Source organism: Lithobates pipiens, unplaced genomic scaffold, assembly GCF_037356315.1.
Source record: "Lithobates pipiens isolate NorthernLeopardFrog02 unplaced genomic scaffold, aLitPip1_a1.2 Scaffold_1, whole genome shotgun sequence".
Classification (NCBI taxonomy): domain Eukaryota; kingdom Metazoa; phylum Chordata; class Amphibia; order Anura; family Ranidae; genus Lithobates; species Lithobates pipiens.
The window spans coordinates 48,560,888-48,582,408 of record NW_027507685.1 but is presented as its reverse complement, the minus strand read 5'-3'; the positions used below and the strand labels follow the sequence as shown (position 1 = coordinate 48,582,408).

At 41.5% G+C, this 21,521-nt stretch overlaps 1 protein-coding gene across 1 annotated transcript in view; it reads right to left on the bottom strand.

The window, feature by feature from the left end:
* GPC4 (glypican 4) overlaps positions 1 to 21,521 on the bottom strand; it is a 159,436-nt gene that overhangs the window by 50,070 nt on the left and 87,845 nt on the right. The window contains exon 3 of the mRNA XM_077493220.1: positions 17,304 to 17,695. Coding sequence (XP_077349346.1) covers positions 17,304 to 17,695 — 392 coding nt within the window. The remainder of the gene's footprint in view (positions 1 to 17,303; positions 17,696 to 21,521) is intronic.

The window sequence follows — 21,521 nt, the reverse complement described above, 5'->3', positions numbered from 1 at the left end:
AAATATGGGTGCTGCCAATACTAAACACTTTTGAGGGTTCAAGCTCCAGGGATGGCATTATTGCTCCTGCTTTACTTAATGGATCGCAAACCCAGACCAAGTACAACACTTAGCGAATCCAAGATCTATATAATATGAGCCATAAAAAAAAAAGTCACCCACACCAAGTGGTCTACATAAGTCAATATAAATGTACAAAATACAAAGGCTGCCTTATTATATAGGTCTAACTGTACAATGTTAGGGCCAGAATGCAAGGGTTAACATACATGGAATTGACACATGTGGCTAGGTGTTGCATTTAAAAAAAAAATGGCAAACTGCAGGTCAATGCATATACAGATGCAGGATAAAGGACTTTGTTACAACCAACTGCAACACACAAAAGATTGTTAAAGGAGCCACTAATGGAATTTTTTTTTTTTTTTTTTTTACAAAATTGCAGTGCAATGCACAAAAACATACAAACAAGCCCTTAGGTGAAAACATAATGCTGTATAACCTCCAACTTCCACACTAGATGTCAGCACAGGCCGGGCCATGCCATGTGGTTGTCTTAAATCTTGACATGCCTTGTAACAAAACTGCAGAATACTTATTGTAATCCAATAATTCAGGTTAGCAACTGGCTGCCAACTGACCACTATCAAATAGTTGTTACAATCATACTGTATCCACACAAGGGAATGAACTTCTGTAAAATAGGAGTCTGCAGGAGTGTGCAAGTTTCCCAGAATTGAGCCCAGTTATAGAAATGGCCAAAGAAAACATTGGAAACGATCACCCAGAAGGCTTGGGCCATGTATGGCAGGGTTTATTCCTGTCAGCTATTGTTTAGAAATTAGAATCATTCTAAAGACATGAACATGGCTTCCTGTTCTAAATTTGTAGGCAGGAACTTAGATTAAAGTAGAACTAAAAGGCAAAACTTTTTTCTTCATTTTGGATAGAGTAGGGAGGGTTACCACCTCCCGACCTTTTATTTTGCCACCAATGTCCCACTGGAAAAAATTAACATCACTTCCTTTCCCATAACAGGAAGTGAGAGGAAATCCGCAAGTGAAACCCCTGGTTTGTCACCATGCTGACTAGAATTAGTGTCCCCATTGGAAGATTTCCCCTCTATTACTGTTCTGGGGACAACCCAAAATTTGTGAGCACAGACACCAATAAAAACCTGACTGGTGTTTTACTTCCCCTCTACTTCATCTAAAACAAAAAAAAAAAAAAAGTTTGCCTTTAGTTATACTTTAACCAAAAAGCCTAGAAAATAAACTCCATAATTTTTAATGCATTAGAATAATGGCATAATATAAAAGTTCAAAGGATGTGACCAAACATAAAACTAGTTGACAGAACGGATTTAAGTCTGTAGCATGTTACACCAATCAGTTATGGTGTAGGAAAATGGCTGCAGACATCTGACTAAGACCCTGAACCCCTGCTTGGGACATCACATGTGAAAAGATCACTGTGCGCCCTACTGGTCCTCACACTTCTATGCTCAGGTATACTGTAAATTATTTCATGTGAAAAAGGGCAGGGGGGTTGTTGGACCATTAAGGGGGACACCTGTCCATACTTTGTACCAGAACCTGGAAATAGCATTATCAAGACCTGTCGGACCGCTGGATGGACAGATTATCAGCTAAATTGAAGTGGGACCATTTTTATTCCATCTATGCAAATACAATTTGCTAATACAGTTTGCTGATTCTGAGGAGCTGAAGTGCATGGGACTAAAGGTTATAAAAACCCACCTTCAGCACTGGGAAGTTTTACAGCAGCTTATATCGGATTTCTATACATACATCAAAGCTGATCACTGGCACTGTGTAAAGTCAGAGACCGGAGCAACACATGGAAATAAGACAAAACACAATTTTAATAGAAACAAGTCACATTTGTGTCTATAGTGGCCAACCTACTTGTAAGGCCACACATGCGTATTTCATCCATCCGTTCGCAGATGAAATTCGGACATACATGCATTCCTATGGGATAGCGGGTGTCTGCAGATGAACATCCGCAGACACCCGATATCGTCCGTCTCCACAATGGTCCGATTCTATTCTATTTTTTTTATCCGTCTACAGAGCGGATCGGATGAACATGGACAGACTGTCCGTGTTCATCCGATCCCCCATATTAGAGAGCGGAGATCTGACAGGGCAGTCCCTGCACAGTGTGCAGGGACTGCCCTGTCATCCGCCGGCTTAGCAGAGATAAACAGAGCGATCTCCGATGAGCAAGCGGATCATTACGGATCTGTCCCGTGTGAAAGGGGCCTTAAGCCTTAAAGCGGAGATCCGCCCACCGCTCCAAAAATTAAAAGCCACATACTGCAGCTGCTGACATTTAATAATCAGACACTTACCTGTCCTGGAGTCCAGCGATGTCGGCACTGCAGCTGCAGTTTCCATCAGCTGTCGGGTGCATGCTGCCTCCATTGCGAGTAAGGGAACCCAGCAGTGTAGCCTTTTGGCTTCACGCTGGGAACCCTACTGCACATGTGCAAGGCTCCGCTCCTCTCTCCTACTGGCCTGGCAACAGGGGAAGGAGGAGGGAGGCCAAGCTGCAACGTCAATACCAGCGGCTGAGGCTCCCGGAAGTGGAGAAAGCATACCCCCCCCCCCCCGAAAGGTGCTAAATGTGGCATCAGAGGCGGGCAGGAGTACAATGAGTGGAAGTTCCACTTCTGGGTGGAACTCCGCTTTAACATCTTACAGAATCTACAAAAATGTCCGATTAGGCCCAGCCTTTTCCACCTACTTTCTCTGTTTATAGAAGTCATACTACACTCAGCTTCTAGGACCGAAAATCAATTTATAATGGAGGGGGCAGACCTTCAAATCATCCGCCCCCTCCATTCATAGATTAGGCTTCATTCTTAGAAGTGTAAAGTAGTTGTAAAGGCAGAAGGTTTTTTATCTTTATGCATCAAGATAAAAAGCCTTCTGTGCGTAGCAGCTCCCCTCAGCCCCCTAATACTAACCTGAGCCCTATCTCTATCCAGCGATGTCCATGAGTGCCTTGGCCATCTGGGACTCTCCCTCCTGATTGGCTGTGACACATCAGTGGCGCCATTGGCTCCCGCTGTTTATCAAAGTCAGTTAGCCAGTCAGAAGAGAGAGGGTGCAGGGCCGAACCACAGCCTGAATGGACACACGGAGCTGCGGCTTGGCTCGGGTGTCCCCATATCAAGCTATTTGCTGTGGGGGCACTCAGCAGAAGGAAGGGGCCAGGAGCGCCATCAAGGGACCAGAGGAGCGGGGGATCCAGGTTGTTCTGTGCAAAACAACATCACAGAGCAGGCAAGTATAACACATTTGTTATTTTCAAAGGAAAAAAAAAAAAGTGAGACTTTAGTTACACTATAAAATTTTCCTTTAGATTTACCAAAAACACAGAATATAAAAGTCAAACCTAAACACTTTCAATCTGTATGCAAATCAGCCAGGCCCTTGCACTACATAGGTGAAGGTAAATCTAAAGGAAATTGAATAAGTTCTATAATGTATGGCCAGCTTTAGTACGGCTCCTATAAATAGAGAACCTTTGCAAAAAGGTGAGCATAGTTGAGGTCTCTTGGCAAGTGAATGTGACAGCGCCCTTCATTCTATTAAAACAGACCTTCCCCCTCCCTGACAATGATCCTGACTCTTCACCACTCCTCTTTTCCTCTGCTGGAATAGGGCATTTTTTTATTTTTTATTTTATTTGTTTAGGTGTTTTTTTTAAGTTCGCCCTACACACTGCCCAATGTCCCTCCCGGGATATGTATATCACATACCTAAGAAGGTATAGGCTTTCATTAAAAAACCTGGAAGAGGAGGTGGGCCTACTGGCACATCAGAGAAACTATGGCAGCGCAGGACGGAGCTGTGGCCAGACACGTGATCATCTCAGCTGGCCAATGCTGGATCCATTGGATAGGTGAGTATCTGAAATGTCAAGGTACCACCATCATGTAAGCGGGGCAAAAGAAAAAAAAATGGGGCGGGTCAGATGCTGTTCCTCTTTAAGGTACCGTTACACCAGATGTGCGACAACCAAAAAATAATGGTTACCCATGAATGCGGTTCACATCAGTGCGTTGCATTGCATCTGCCCAGTGCTGAAAAAAGTACAGGAAGCACTACCTTCATTTTTATTTTTTTCAGCACATCAAATGACAGTAAATGCAATGCACCACAAACCAAAAAAAACCAACAAATGCAACATATAAAAAGGCATGGCAATGCTATATTGAAAAAGCATATTATATTTTGTGGGTTTTGAATGCCTTGCGCAATTGCATATGTGGTTTTTGCATGCCTGAACATAAATGCACAGTTCAATTTTCTATTGTGGAAGAGGTGTTTTTCAAACAGGGCACCAAAGATGCAGCACTTTTCCAAAACTCAACGTAGAGATGTGAACCAATAGAATTTAACGGCATTTTTCATGTGCTTTTGTTGCACTGGAAAAGTGCCCTTTTTGAATGGCAAAGGCACATGGTGGGAACAGGGCCTTAATGAGAAAGAGAACCATGACCGGACAAGATTTTATTTTATATCGCAAACACATGAAACCTGAACATGTCGCATTGCTTATACTGATAGAAATGAACAAAATGTTACATCCTCTTCAATATAATTTAACAGTTCATGTAGCACTTGTACCTCTTGTGTTGAGACATATTTCAGCTAAACAGGAACAAAACTACATATGGAGTTGATTTAGGCTCTTCAACACTGTCGTCATTGCAGAACGCTTGTTTTGCTAGGAAATAAGGGAGGGGGGGGGGAACCAGATACACAAAAAAATTCAAGAATGATCATTAAGTGGAATTTGTGTGCTCTGGAATTCAAGACATTAACCCTTCACATGCCAAAATGGTCAGGAAGCAATGCATGCGGTGTGCTGCAGGCATGTTAGTGTGGTCCAGAAGACAGAGCAGCAAAATAAGTATCTACAGTGCAGCCAGTGTACCAGAACAGTCAGCAATACCTTATGATTATCAGCTCTGCATGCTGTGACCTGCAATTATACATCCATCCTATTATTCTTGCACTGCCAAGTTTTCTGCACCGCTGCCATGTGACAATCTCAGGAATCCTCCATAGTCTAGACAAAAGTAGTCAGGACTTTCCAGTTCAACCCAGCTAGTTTCAGGGATTATAGATGCCAGAAACTTGTTTAAACCCTAACCCTAAGTAGATGTAGCTACTTGCATTCTAGATTATTTATCACTGACATCAAAACTGCATCAGAGTATCAAGACCGATCAAGAAACGCAACAGGTTTTGAAAACCTGAACTTTCAGTACATTGCATTTCTTAAATTGGTTCTAAAAAGGCAGAACTTTTTTTTTTTCTTTTCACTTTATTGCATTCTACGCTTTAAAGTAGAAAACTCCCAACTCCCCCAATAATCTACTTACCTGAGCCCAATCCCAGACTTTTAGAGATTGATTAGATATTGGGTATACTTTTTTAGAAGTTACCGTCAAAGTGTGAGGACTATTGTTTATTTTATAGTTTTATACTTACCAAGCCACTATTCCAAAATAATTATGTGCATATAAGGTGCCCCACTGCCCCTGCCATTTTGTACTTGAACTTACAGGTACGCTTATAATAAGGCTTACCTGTAGGTAAAAATATTATCTCCTAAATCTGTACGGTTTAGGAGATATTCCCCTCGCAATGAGCCGCTGACTTCAGCGGCGCATGCACACAGGGGATTCTTGGCTGGATGTCCAGCAGACGCCGGACCCTGGCAGGAAGAAAACTCACGCGCGCATGCTGCGATACCTCAAAGACATGCCGAGGGAGCATATCAGCTCCCTCGCGTGGACCAAGTGAGATGCTGGTGCCTCATTCTAAGGCATTTCATACTGAGCTAGTATGCGGTGCATACTAGCTCATTATGGCTTTTCCCTTGCAGGTGTAAAAATAAAAATAAAAAGTCAGCGGGTTTACTCCCGCTTTAATGCTCACACAGCTTAATTTCTATAAACGTAGTGGCTTTGTAAATTTTTTTTCATTATGGTCAAAAAGGAGAAAATGAAAAAAAAAAAGAACATTTTTTTGCCAAAAAAAATAAAAAAATAAAAAAAAAAAAAGTAAAAAATAGGATTTTTTCGTCATACCTACCTGTAAAGTCCTTTTCTTTTTCATACATCATGGGACACAGACAGGCAGTATTCATTACCTGCTGGGACGTCCCAGAGCAACAGCGTTGAGGGCAGGGAGATACCCTGCCAAACTATAGCCCTCAGAACTTATATGGCAGCACAAAGCCGGCTGCTCGAATATCCATTTGATAACATTTTGTGAACGTATGCACTGAAGACCAGGTAGCAGCCTTACAAATCTGAGCCACAGATACCCGATGGCGAAAAGCCCAGGAGGTTCCTACACCCCTGATAGAATGAGCTCTCAAACTAAAGGGAGGAGCTTTACGTTTCAAACAGTAGGCCTGAATGACCAATTGACAGACCCAATTGGCAATGGAAGATTTGGAAGCTAAGTAAAGAACAAAAGAAAACAACAAACGGAATGATATAAACACACACCCTAAAGAGTTACTCTACAAATATTTATTTGCTAAGAAAAAAACAAAATTACAAAAAATAATAAAAAATACCAGCATAAATATCCAAACTCCCTGATAAAATACCAAACAAGGATCCCCAAGGGGTAAAACCTCCCATGGAAAGAATTCCCCAAAAAAATTGATCAATTATTTAAAAAAATTGTTTAAAAAGGGTGAATCATGCAGTGGGGTAGATCCCTCCCTCCCCCAATATAAACACCCCCTATAGGCACCTAAAAATACCCCAAGTGACCTGGGGCGAGGAGCTAAACTGGATGATTCCTGAAGGGAGCAGTGTGATTTCGTAACCGCATAAGTATTTCACACTGTTTCACTTCTGGAATGATACAATCACAGTGACCTGAAATGGAGAAATGCCTGCCCCTTCTTGGGTACTTTTTTTTTTTTTTCTTTTTTACCAAAAGTCTGATCCTCGGATCTCCGCAGATCTAGACAAATAACCCTCGACTGCCCGGAGATCGTCCAAAGAATGCAGTCGTCCCTCTTTCGCCGAACGAGGCTGAGAGAAAAAAGAAGGCAAAATAATGTCCTGATTTAAATGAAAGGCCGGCACAACTTTTGGCAAAAAGGATGGAACAGGTCAAAACATGACTGTCATAGTGAAGGATCAAGTACGGTTCCCTGCATGAAAGGGCCGTCAACGCCAACACTCTTCTAGCCGAGGTGATAGTCATCAAGAAGGCTGGCTTGCGTGACAGCAAGTCTAATGTAATTTCCTTAATAAGTTCAAATGGTTGTTTCTGTAACACAGACAGCACCCCAAATTCAAGTCCCAAGGACACATAGGTGACCTAATGGGGGGAAGCAAGGGAGTTGCCCCTTGCATAAAGGTTCGGATCAGTGAATGGGAGACTAAAGGCCTTTGGAAGAATACTGATAGGGCCGAAACTTGACCTCTGATTGTACTCAAAGCCAATTGAGTACAGCTGACTGTACAAAAAAGAGAATTCTCCCAATCACATATCAGAGGATGCCATTTTCTGGCTTCACACCAAACAATATAAAAGTCTTCCAGACGTTATGATAAATCTTCCTAGTGACCGCTCTTCTAGCAATCCCCTCTCTCTGAATCCTGTGCAACAAATGTGGAAGGAGAGGGATTGGAGGGAAAGCATAAACCAGGGAGTACTGGCTCCATGGAACTATCAGAGCACTTGCTCTAATTGCCAGAGGATCTCTTGTTCGAGAGACAAACTGCTGTAACTTGTTGAACCTGGATGCCAGTAGGTCGACCTCTGGCCATTACCAACATTGGCAAATTTTCTGGAACAACTCTGGGTGTAGGGACCATTCCCCTGGGCAGATCTGCTGGCACATGAGATAATCTGCCTTCCAGTTCTCTACTCCCAGGATATGGACTGCCGATATAATTGGCACATGTCCCTCTGCCCAGGCTAGTATGTAGTTCACCTCCTTCAGGAGCTGAACAACTCCTCGTACTGCCCTGGCAATTTATATAGGCCACTGCCATGGCATTGTTGGACTGACCCTGATGGGACAGTACTGAAGCTACACCGTCCAGGACCGTAGGGCCAGACATATTGCCCGGAATTCTAGGACTTTGATGGGCAGGGTCTGTTCTGTCCCTGACCATTTCCCCTGAGCTGTGAGCCCATCTAGGGTCTCTCCCCAGCCTGAGAGACTGGCATCTGTAGTCCGTACACTCTAAAAGGTTACCGGGAGAAAGGATTTTCCCCTTCACAGGTTCTGATCCTACAACCACCAGTTTAGGCTTAAGCATGCCTAAGGAGATGAAGAAAAAACCTCCTTAGTAATATACACAGGGGCTGCAGTGTTAAGAGCAGCTGCAACACTTGCCCCTCCTGGTGGCTCTCTGACCAGCCATATTACTCTCAAAGGGACCATAGCCCGATGCACAAAGCAGAGGTACTACCAGAAGGAATGCATTCACTTGCTTGAGCAATAATCCAGCTCCGTTGCTGCTATTAATGCCCAGCCTGATGCAGCAATAAATGTGTCAAAAGGAATGCTTGTGTCACCAAACCTTTAATATGCCGCCTTTGCTCTTGTGACCCTCCGCAGCCTGCAACAGGAAAAAAATTAGTTTTTTTCCCTCGCTAGGTGTTGGACGCTACCAATGACGTGCTAAGTGACGCCCCCCCCCCCCCCCCCCCCGTCACCTACGGCCCTTCGCCTTTTTTTTTTTAAAGGAGCTTTCCCACATGAGTGCGGGCCCTGATCCTATGGGATCCACAGGGAGGGAAGAAGGAATGGAGAGGATGGGTCTGGAAGCCACCAAATGGTGTGCCGTTCGTGCCTTTTTTCAATTTCTTGTAGCACTCTTTCCCCGAGAAGAGGGGAAGAAAAAATTTCTTTGAAAACTCCACTTACCTTTGCCGTGCAGGGTTTTCTGTGGTAAACCGACAGACCCAATCTTCAGCCTTCATGGTGGATTCTGTTAAACCTTCAGGAGCTGGGGATCCTCGAGGAAACCCACAATCCTGGACCTGTAATAGCACCACCGCCAGTAAAAACTTTATGGCCTCAATACCAAAAAGTACTGGGTCCAGCTCTCTAAAGAGAAGTGTTACAGGCAAGACCTTGTTTCTTTGGATACAAGGCCTGGGTACCATTCAGTTCGGCCAAAGAGACACTTGGAATGGATGTGGCTGCATGGCTAGCCCCAGCAAGGATGGTTCCAGTGGAGCTCAGCACAACTTTATTTGTGACCAACACCTTAGACACTGGCAAAAAAACTGAGGAACTCCCCGAAGTGGGAGTGGTTATATAGGGAGTGCACTTTTTGTCTTAGGGCGTGCCAGTGTCCATCACCTTTAAGGTGGCCCTATTACCCACATCATAACTACTATGGCTCTGTGTCCCATGATGTACGATAAGAAAAGCTCAAGTCTCCAACCCAATTTTTTTTTACAAGAATCACTGCTACTCTTTCTGCCATTTTATAGTGGCCACCTTAGCCTACTTGATACTGAAATCAGGGGCCTAGCGGAAAGACACTTGTACTTACCGTTCACATTGTGATCAATGCTAAAATGTGGTGTGCTGCAGAAGAATATATTCTTCTGTATGGGTGGTTTGCTGGAATACAGGCCTAATTAGGCAGCCTTTTAGTGAGCGAGGCCCAGGTTGCCATAATCCAATTTATTGCATTTCCAAGGCCACATTTAGTACTTTCAGACTAAAAATAGAAATTTAATATATATATATATATATATATATATATATATATATATATACACATATACATATACATATACACACACACACTTAATATTCCTTAACTAATGAGTACTTTGCTCCTTTCAGTATTACATTTGGGGCCAGAAGGTGTAAGAGTTGGAGCGAGGGAGGTTCGAAGGCAATTTCGTGTGGATTTATACAGGATGTTTCTCGGGTGACTCATAGGTCTGAGTCACACCATTTAGAATTTCAACACCTCTCAGCCATGCCTGGCCTAACAGTGGGAACAAAGGCAATTGACTAATTATTACTTTGGGAAACTGCCGGCATAATCATTAACTCCTTCACTTCCTAGGTTATGATAACACAAGGGCGAAGTGCAAAGGCCAAAAAATAAAACTATCTTCTGAATAAGAGATGGTTTGTACAATACATTATCAGTGAGTGTGCTTCTTCAATCTTCATATGACATCGCATCACGAGACACCTTTACAAAGTATAATGGAGGCAGGTCCTTGCATATCCTTCAACTGTTGTCAGATCACTGCATCAGGTTCAACTGTTGAGATCGTTGCATTATAGCAGCCAATGCATGACTACTGCCATGTTCAAATTAAATAAACTTTATGGATAATGCAAATATAAACAGCAGCCATGGCTCTAGATACAGGAGATGGTGCTGGAGATTACACAAGAGAACATCATTTAGCATTCACATTGAGCGGAGAGGGGCAGCTTTAAGAATTCATGCTAAAAATGCATAAAAGGTTTGCTGAAGCTTAGCAATGCCTATATAGTTTTAACAAGCATTTAGAGCCAGCCAGCCATCCATCCAAAGCAAAGGGCTGGGATTATCGCAGATAACTCCAAAGAAACGCCTTGTGGGCAATTTCTGTCGATTTATTCAGCATCCTCATTAAACTTACATTATCAGTGTGAGTGCATCCAGAAGGAGAAAAAAATGGCAGCAGACATTTTCATTGATGCAAAGCAATGTCAACAATTTCGTAAAGGTGCTTTCACACGGGTGTTCTGTTGGTTTTTCGTTTGTCAGTTTTTTCACACAGCAATACATTCCTATGGGCTTGCGAATGTAAACAAATGATCATCTGTTTACATCCGCCTACATTCATGTCGTTCTGTACGGATGTAAATAATTGTCATCCGTTTAAGTCTGGTTATATGCAAGAATCATTTTTTATTTTGTCATCTACGATTAGTTTCAACGTCTAATGAAAATGGATGCAAAAAAAATGGATGCAAAAACAGATATTAACTGAACAGAACCTAAAATGCAAGCCGATATAAATTGAAAACTGATGTAACTTGAATCACTATCAGTATTTCTCTTTTTTTTTGTTAGAAAAAAACATGTGAAAGGGCCCCTCAAAGATTCATGTATACATACGTGGATGCTTAGATTATAAACATTAACACACACACACACACAAAAAAAAGATGCTATGAAATGATGTCCATATGTATGAGCCCTAATAGGTTTTTCCAAATTGTTACCAGTGTTTTTTTAGTCCCTTCCTTGTAGTAGCCCAAGCAGGGTTCCAATCTTAAGATTAATCTGCAGATGGAGTCTAAATATTATGGTTCGTCCATGCAGAAATAATGGTAAATGGTGATCATATTTGAAAGGAGAGACTTTAAAGGATAACTAAAGGTTTGTTTTTTAAACTGAAAATCAAACATGTTATACTTACCTCCTCTGTGTAGTTGGTTTCGCACAGAGTGGCCCAGATCCTCCTCTTCTGTGGTCCCTCAGCGGCACCTCTTCTCAAGTGCCCGGTAGAGCCGCTCTCCCTCATAGATAGCAGGACTCGGTTTCACCTCCCGCGTCATTGGATTTGATTGACAGCATTGGGAGCAAATGGCTGCACTGCTATCAATCTATCCAATCAGGACCCGAGACACCGGCTGGAGCGGGTGTGCTCTTCCCAGGGGCAGGAACGATCGGGCTCAGGTAAGTAAAAGTGGGGCTCTGGTGGACTACAAGAGGTTTTTCACCTCAATACGTAGAATGCATTAAGGTGAAAAACCACAAAGGTTTACAACGAGGGGTGCACCCAATGAAAATGTTGGTGCCGAAACCGAAAATGAAGGATGCGCTAGGCTGAAAAACAAGACCGAAAATGACAGTTTTTAAAAAAAAAAAATTATGCTTTTGTATACAATTGTATTCTATTCAACTTTTAATAAATTCATATTAATTTAAATTATATTAATTGTTGGCCATTATTAGCACCTTTAGTGCAAGAAAAGCTCAAGAAAAAATACAGTCTGTAGTCTCTAACCATCTCATGTCTCACTTCCCCAGTCTCTAACCATCTGATATACAAGAGACGGGTCAGATGGCAGACATTCTACAAGAGACAGTCAGAAACTGCAGACATGCTACAAGAGATAAATGCAGCCTCACCAGTGCCCATCAGATGCAGCCTCACCAGAGCCTGCAACAGAACGGCGATCTCGGTGTCTCAGAGCTGTGAATTGAATTGCACTTGCCGCAGTAGCAATGTCCGGCCTCCTGTGATCACGTCACGCTGATTCAATGTCCCACCATTGGATCAGTGTGCCGTCTGTCACAGGAGGCCGGACATTGTTACTGCGGCAAGTGCAATTCAATTCACAGCTCTGTGACACACGGAGATCGCCGTTCTGTGGGAGGAAGGAGGGAGGACTGAGGTGAGCCAGGAATACACCCCGGCAATGGGTGACACCAGGGCAGCCAAGATTTCAGTGCATCCTTATTTACAACCCCTTTAATGTAGATACCTAGAAGGTCATGTCTTTGGCATTTATTTGGCCAGTAAATAAAGATTTGAATTGAATAAATCAAGTAGCTATGATAGCAGTGGGAAAAAATAAAAAAAATAAAAAAAAGACTACGAATGCACATCATCCTGGTGCAGTTGCTACATTATCATATGACTAAAGGCAAAACTTAGTTTTAGTTTTGGATAAAGTGAAGATGGCTTAGAACACCTGTCAGTTTTTATTGCTGTCTGTCTCCCCATAAAAGCACCTCTATCATCAAAAGTTAAGGTAAAAGAAAACCCCAAAATTCTGGGTTGTCCCCATTAAAGTACAGGCAGTCACCTAGTTACAAACATCCAACTTACAAACTACTCCTACTTACAAACGTAGGGAGACAACAGGAAGTGAGAGGAAATCTACGTCTAGGAAGGGAAATTCACTCCTGTAAGAATTATTATGGGAAAACGGTACCTCCGCCGATACTTCATCACCAATCCTTGTTTCCACAACAACCCAAAATTTTCAAAATCCAACTGTCATTGGGACAGAAAGCAAAGTGAAATCTTCTGACCAGGGTCACAGACAGATAAACAACAAATGTTACAGGGGTGTTAACTCTTCCCTATGCTATCCAAAAAGCTTAAAAATATATTTTTTTGGCTGGAGCTACACTTAAAAAATGTACCTGTTCCTAATTACAGATTCAACTTAAGAACAAACCTACAGACCCCATCTTGTTTGTAACCCGGGGACCGCCTGTAAGAGGGGAAATCTACCAAGGGAGCCCCAAGGGATTCCCTTAATTTGAAGGGTTTTCTTCTAACTTCTCCACTCAAAAGTCTAGGACATCATATGACAGCTTTGGGCGGAAAGTGGTTAACAGATGACAAAAAATAAAAAAAATAAAATAAATAAAAACGGACAGAGGTTATAACACCCCCCCCCCCCCTCTAGCCAAAACAAGAATGATAAAAAAAAAAGTTTTGCCTATAGTCCTACTTTTATTATATAATCAGACATTGCAGAGATGTACATTGGCTGCCCTCCAGCCATGTGGATACCAAGCTATAGGGTGTGGGCTGGAATTTTAATGTATATTTCCACTTGTGAAGCCAAAAAAGGACAACGCCTACTTTATATTTCATATTTATAGCTTATTTATTACGTATACATAGCTTGAAGTGGTAGTAGAAGTCAGTTCAAAACTCGCTGACAGGCAGGGTTTTTATAAAAAAAAAAAAAAAAAAAAAAAAAAAAAAAAAGAAGGAGACCCTGTTATAAATCAACCCGCTGCCTGTCAGGGAGTAATGTGATCTTAGCCGCACACGCACAGCTCAGACCACATTTACGGCCGTTCTGTGTGCCGCTGTGATGTGACTCGCATGCGTTGGAGTGACGTCACCCTGGCACAGTCTATCAAGCAGCTGAAGATTGCAAACCCCTAAGACCGACCAAGCAAAGATGGAAATGGCCGGGGACAAGGGAGAGCGGTGAGAGCACAGCGCTGGAGGGCTGCGTTTGTAGGCAAGTCAAAATGTACCAGTATGCAGGGGGACCCATTTGAAAAAAAAAACCTCAAGACCTTACTACCGTTTTAAAGGATAAGTTCACCATTACAAAAATAAAAATATGCATTTTTTTTGTTAAGGACCTGTAAACCATTTCACCCATGATCAGGAGATAGTCTTTCAGACTGTCTGTGCATCTGTTTGCCCGTACCTCTGATTTGTACAAGCAGTTACACTTGAGCCAGGAAGCTCAATGAACTACCAGGGCTTAGTTCACTGAGAACTACAAGTCGGCAGCCACTAAGGCTGTTGGACCTTTAGTTCTCCCATTCACAGCACACTGTGAATGCATGATGCAGCCGGGCAGGTGGTGCGGATCCCCCGCTGTCAGAACAGGGGATTAGGGGAGAGCGGGGACTGGTGTATATGTAACATGTTACACCCTAAATGTGGGTTTAACATGTTAAAAGGAAAAGTTTACCTTTTGGAACATAAACCATTTTTTTTTTTTAACATAAGCCATTTTTCTGGAAATAGGACTAAACTATCCTACTTTGTTTTTACTTTTCTATGTAATGTTTATAAGGGAGCTGGGGAGTCACTTTTGGAGTAAAAAAACAAAACACTATCTAAGATAGTTTTCGATTTAATATACAAATAATGGTTTATTTAGCATGAAATGGAGCTTAGTTATGTAGCATGAGGCTGTATATTCTGCAATATTTACATTTCCGGTAAACGCAATGAATCTGATTTAACATGCACTGCATTGATGCATTCACACAATTTCACAGTAACCATGAGATAAAACGGAGTTCAGGAATATGACTTTATCCCATTATTTTGCAAATCTATGTACACTACAAACTGTACGATTGAACTGGTTCTGACATCGCTGTTTTACTAATCAGGCAGTTTATTATTCTAAAAAGGAAACCTTCATTTTGTTTGCAAATATTAAAGCTTTTAACTACCAAAAAGAATGAGTCGTTACATTTAAAGAGCACCTGTCATTCCAGATGCATTATGGCAGTGCCTGTTAGCGGGCATCCACTCACCTGCTGCTGCCAAGTCCCCCACCTTGTTGTGTCACTGCAGCATCACCAGACATGCAATTAAAGTGAATGGGACTGTCGGTGAGTGAAAAGCGGGTCAAAGGAAGAGCTGCTGCAGGACAGAGATGACAGTTGCTCTTTAAAAATTATGATTTAAAATTGAGTTGATTTAAATCAAGCCTTTTACTAGTGATTTAAATCATACATTAAATTGGGATTTAAAATCAATCAAATCCACCCTGGTCAGATTTCATCAGTTGTAAACTAGGTGGTGCAGGACTGTGTCTAAGGCCCGTTCAGCAGGAACTCTCCAAGATTCGAACCATATATGGGTAGGCTGAATGTACCAAGTCGATCAGTCAAACAACTTGGGTACAACCAGCATACCTGTGAATATCGCTAGAGGCTGCTGCAGCTGCTAACAATCACTGTCTTCTCCCTGGGGAGGTGGCTTCCTCCACCCCCCCACCCGGAGAAAACAATGGCCCGGTAGGGGGGGATTACTGCGTCAACACTCCCCTGTCAGCCCTGTCTGTGTTGATGGGAGAATTGAGCAAATTTCTTTCCAGAAGAAATCCATTCTATGTATGGCCGGCCTAAAAAGCAAGTTGGATATGAGGCTCGGGTAGTGCATTATATGTTAATACTTAAAAAAAAAAAAAAAAACTATCTGAATCTGTCCTCTATCTCCACTTTGCCATCTATTCAAGCAACAGAATCTGACCTTCTGAAAATACTACTTACCTGGATTCATTCATTGACTCAAAGTACTGACCAAAACATTAGAATGCCAACCAAGAAACTAGTATCTTCAGAAAGACAGGCCTGCAATAGCTGCATCCATTTCTTTTACAACAGGTTCCTTTGCAAGCTGGAGAACCTCATTACCAAACATTGATTGTTCAGTTTCCCTCATTACTTCTTATGGTCAGACAAACATTTAGTGTCAGGAAAATGCCTCAATACTGATGGAGGCTTCTCAAGTCTATATTATACATTTTCTCCACAAATATTCTGTTCTAACTGGTCCCTACAGAAGTTTTATGGCAGTACCCATAAAGCTCAGTCTATCAAATATCACATCTTCGTACAGGACAAAGAAAAAACAGCTTAAAAGAGAAGTAAATGATTTCTTTTTTCAGATTAATACTTACCTAGGTGGATGCAGCATCTGTCCCTCAATGACTCTGCACTGAGAACCGAGCGATAGACCACCACCGATCGCTCGGTTTTCAGAGCTCCGTGAGCAGAGAGCGGCAGACTGTCAGTTACAGCTCTCTGCTCTTCTCCCCCCTCGCTCATTGGAGTGCTGGGCTGTGGAGGGGCAGGGATCGGCCATCTCTGCGGTTCAGAGAGGCTGAGCGGGGTGTCAGTCCAGGCACCTGGCTGATCCAGACTTCCATTGGTCGGGATGACACGGTGCCAGGACCGATATTGTTGACGTCGTCGTCACAGGAGTGCAAAACGAACTGCACTCCCGGGATCCACAGGAGAAGTACAGCCAAGTGAGCTTTGGCTTTATGTCTCCGTTAATGTAGAAAGGTTTAGTATAGAGTACTAGGAGTGATGGGAACAGAAGTAAAAAAGGAAATCACCCTATAAGTTAAAACACATGCAAGTAAATTAAATATTAAACTGTGCATGTAGAGATAAGTTAAACGATCTGCATAATTTCCCCCAAAGGCATCATCAGTTGTAAATCCTTCCTTTCTTTGAATGTCATTTAGGAAGCTTCCATCTCCATTAGAGATTCATTTATCATTAGAATTAGGAATTTATATATGTGACACCCTCTGTCATCAATTTGCCTTCCATTTTTTTCAGGAAACCATCAGGTCACCTCCTCAGAGATGGATGTGTTCAACTGATAAAACTATAATTTATCATTTCAAGGTTTTCCTGTTATCTAGCAAACATTGAGAAAAACATTTTTTAGTTAAAAATAATTCCAAATAAAAAAAGCATCTTCTTTAGGCCATTATCTAAAAATTTCTCAGATGCAACTATGATATCCTGAATCCCTACATCTGGCATGTACTAGGAAATACAGGTTTTTCTTTTTAATGGTCCATGCAATTCTGGCACACACAACACCCATGGCATGACACCGATAGAGAACAAAAACTTAGCACCAGTGATTGCTGGTCACATTTATTGGCTGCCAAGAAACCTCCAAGTCGAGCCAAATCAAGAAAAACTAAAAACTTACCGTTGAAACCTTGTTTATAACATCCCTGGCCACAGCCAGACCTTGTGCAAAGGTGCGAGCTGCCACAAAGGCACGTGTGACTTGGAGCTTGAGCTTACGTGGCACATCTCCAAACGGCTTCAGCTGATCAGTGTACTTGCTGACACACTCCAAATACTCATCTGTGAATTGATATTGTGGGTTCACCAGTCTGAACATGCGCTCCAGTAACCGAGCCCAAAAGTCATTTAACATTTCCTCCAAATTTACGCTCCCGCCAATATAATACTTCCGCAGTTCCACAAAGAAATCCTTAAAAAGTTCTGAATTTTGCATGTACAATCGTCCATATGTCCGCACAAACATGTCATTCAATGAGGACTCTGCATTTTTCAGAAGTTCTTTGAAGAATTCTAAAGAGAAAAAATAAATAAAAAATATATCAATTGTTGAAATTTTACAGCAATTGTTTTAACCACTTCCAGCCCAAACCAATTCTGGCACTCCTCTCCTACGTGTAAAAATAATACATTTTTGCTAGAAAATTACTCAGAATCCCCAAACATTATTCATGTTTTTTTTTAGCAGAGACCCTAAAGAATAACATGGCATTCATTGCAAATAGATACACGTCACACTATAAAACGTGCTCTAAAATTGCCAAACTTCAGGAACTTAATCTCTATAGGCAACGTTTTACTTTTTTTTTTTTTTTTAAAGGTTACCTGTTTAGGAGTTACAGAGGTCTTGGGTTAGAATTATTGCTCTTGCTCTAATATGTGTGCTTTACTTTTTTTTTACTGTTCATTTTTTACACTTTTCCTTAAATTTTTTTGAGCACTTTTAAATCCTATTACAAGGAATGTAAACATCCCATGTAATAGGAATATGGTCCGACAGGTCCTCTTTACAGAGAGATCTGGGATCTGAAGCCTGGAAAAAAAATTAAAAAATAAACTAATCTCAGACTTTCCAGCTAAAAACACAGGCCTGAAGTGAGGTCATAACGTTGTGCTCAGGCCCACAAAGGTCATAGGGACAGACCATCTGGTCCTCGGTCAGCTCTATGGTAAACGATTGCCACTGGCCAATCGATTCTCCAGCTTGCCGATCATACAGGAGAGCCAGTAGAAGCAGCAGAGGGCTGTGGGGAGGGGGGAAAAGACACATCCCCTCCCGCCGCCTGTAAAAACAATCAAGCCACTTGATTGTTTTTACTTTGCAGGAAATCGCTGGCAGAAAAAAAAAAATACATATGAATGATGCCTGCAGGCATCATTCAGATTTCTCCACAAAAAGTCCAGGATATCATGATGGCCTTGGGACGGGAAGTGGTTAAGAAACAAAGATCTTCAGAAACCCAAAACTAAAACACACAAAAGAAGTGATTGTAAAGTCAAAAGGTTTTTAAATTTTATTTTAAATAACATAATATAAAAGAGCGAACCCCTGCGCCACCGGTGATACAAGAAATTAAATCAATTTAAATCAATTAAAAAAATCAATAAATGGACAGCTGCTGCTAGCACAAAACCGTGTTCCTACAAATATAATCAATGATATTAGGGATGGTGTTGTGCTGCTGATAACAAAAACTATTACAAAAAGTACCCAAAAAAGTGCGTGTTAAAGTACGTGCATGAAAGTGTGTATATAAAACACAAAAAAACTAAAAAATCTGTTTAAATGTTTATACAAACGTCACACATACCATTAACAGTGCTATTATATGAATTAGTTCAGAAGTCCTTGATAAAGTCCTCCACATAAATCTCTTCATATAGAACTTCTATCTTCCGTGGTTTTCCCCCATACCAGTGAAGGATAAATAATCATCCTATACACAGGCAGTCTACGGGTTACAAACAAGCTAAGTTCTGTAGGTTTGTTCTCAAGTTGAATTTGTATGTAAGCTGGAACAGGTACATAAAAATAAAAAAAAATAAGCACTTTTTTTGGAATATTATAGGGAAAGGTTAACACCCCTCTAACATTAGTTTTGCTGTCTGTGGCCCTGTTCAGAAGATTTCATCTCACTTTCTGCACCTGTGACAATTGGGATTTTGAAAATTTTGGGTTGTTGTGGAAACAAGAATTGGTGATGAAGCTTCAGTGGAGACACCTTTGTGTCCACGATAACTCTTAAGGCGCGTACACACGACCGGACTTTCCGACAAAATGAACCGACTGTCTTTCCGACGGAGTTCCGCAGAAACGGACTTGCCTACACAGGTTCAAACCAAAGTCCATTTGTTTAGAATGCGATGCTGTACGATGGGACTAGAAAAGGAAATTCAATAGCCAGTAGCCAATAGCTGCCCTTGTGTCATTTTTGGTCTGTCGGAATAGCATACAAACGGTTTTCACGATAGGAAAAGATTTAAAACGTGTTCTATTTCTAGGTCCGTCAGAATTATAAAAAAAAAAAAAAAAATCATATGAAGCCCACACATGATCGGACTATCCCATGAAATCTTTGTCTCATTTTTTTTACATCACAGAAACCTGACATTTAACAGGAGTGTGTAGACTTTTTATATCCAATGTAGATTGTACTTGTTTATCTGCAGCCCTCTCTTCCCTACACCCCTTCAAAAGTTCAGAAAAGTGTTAAAATCTTTCTTCATCTGTCAGAAGCACAGAAGAGGGGGCAGAGAGACTTCAGTTATAGTGTGTGAGTTGATTGGTGGAAAGGAACACCCCCCCCCCCCCCCCTCCACACACACACACAGCAGAGGAACTGTGTTCTGAATAGACAAGCTCCATGCTGAACTCCCCAACACAAATTTATCCCATGTGTCAAATGACTCATGCTGATAACAGAGTAATGAAGCACCAGAGAGAGAAACCACACTTAACGCTTTGAAGAGAAATAAGTAAACACTACAGCTATTTGTGCTTTGTCCAGATTCCATGACTGAGGTTTACAACCACTTTGATCGGCTTACCTTTAGGTAAATGTCCAAAAAATATGTTTACTACCACTTTAAGATTGCTATGGAGGGTGGCTTATTGAAGAGGAGGTAAATCCTAATAAGTTTTACTTCCTTTTATTTTTCCCCTTCAAAAGTAAAAGCATAATGTGGTACTTACCTGCAAACGAAGCCCGCGGTGTCCCCACTGGTGGCCGGATCCGTCTTTGCCCCTCTTCCTTCCGGGGCCCTGGACTCCGGCTCTGTAACTGTCATCAGTCACGGCACTTGCTAGTGAAGAAACGGCACAGAGGGACATTTTTCACAGCGCATGCGCTGATGACGTCGATGGAAGCGATTATGGTAAAGATCTACTAAACTGTGCAGGTTTAGGAGATGTTTACAGTGCCTACAGGTAAGCCTTATTATAGGATTACCTGTCGGTACTAGTGGTGTAACTAGGTTTACAACCACTTTAAGGTCCTTTAATAGGACAGCATTAAGCTTTTTTTTTTCTGATTTAAATCCCTTTTTAAAATGTATTTACAATTTCTAGTTTAACAAACATTTTATATAAAGTGCCTCCAAAGCAGTGTGTTTGCAAAGCATGCAGGACTTTCAGCAATGCCAGCATGCTTGTGGGCAGACTGACTGATTATGCAAGATGGTACCATAATGGCTACAACAGGTGTATGGTTGTGTACCTCTTCTGCGACTGTTTTGTGGTTTTACTCTTAAACACTTGAGCTCCAGAAGGTTTTACCCCCTTCAAGACGAGAGCATTTTTTTCCTATTCAGCACTGTTCTACTTTAACAGGTAATTGCTCGATCATGCAACACTGCATGCGAATTTATACCAATTTTTTTTTTCACAGAAATAGAGCTTGCTTTTGGTGGTATTTGATCAGCACTTTTTTTTTTTTTTTTTTATTGTCTTGTGATAAACGAAATGAAGAAGAACAGACATTTTTAAAAAGAAACATTTTCTACAGTTAAAAACCCATCAAAGAAAAAAAAAAACTTAATAAATTTAGGGCAAAATGTATTCCGCTACATGTCTTTGGTAAAAACAGAAAACACATAAATGTATATATTAATTGGTTTGTGTGAAAGTTAAAGCTTCTACAAATTAAAGTATATATAATGGAATTTACGCAGCTATAGACACTATACTCTAATGGCAGTGATCAGTGATGTAATCCCCGTACTCGGGTAAAACATCGGGAGACACTCGCCGGTACAAAAAATACTACTCAACATTCTGCCCATGCGTACATGTTGGTCTGTCCGAGAGAAGCCAGCCGTGAAAACCAGCAGCCGACAGATT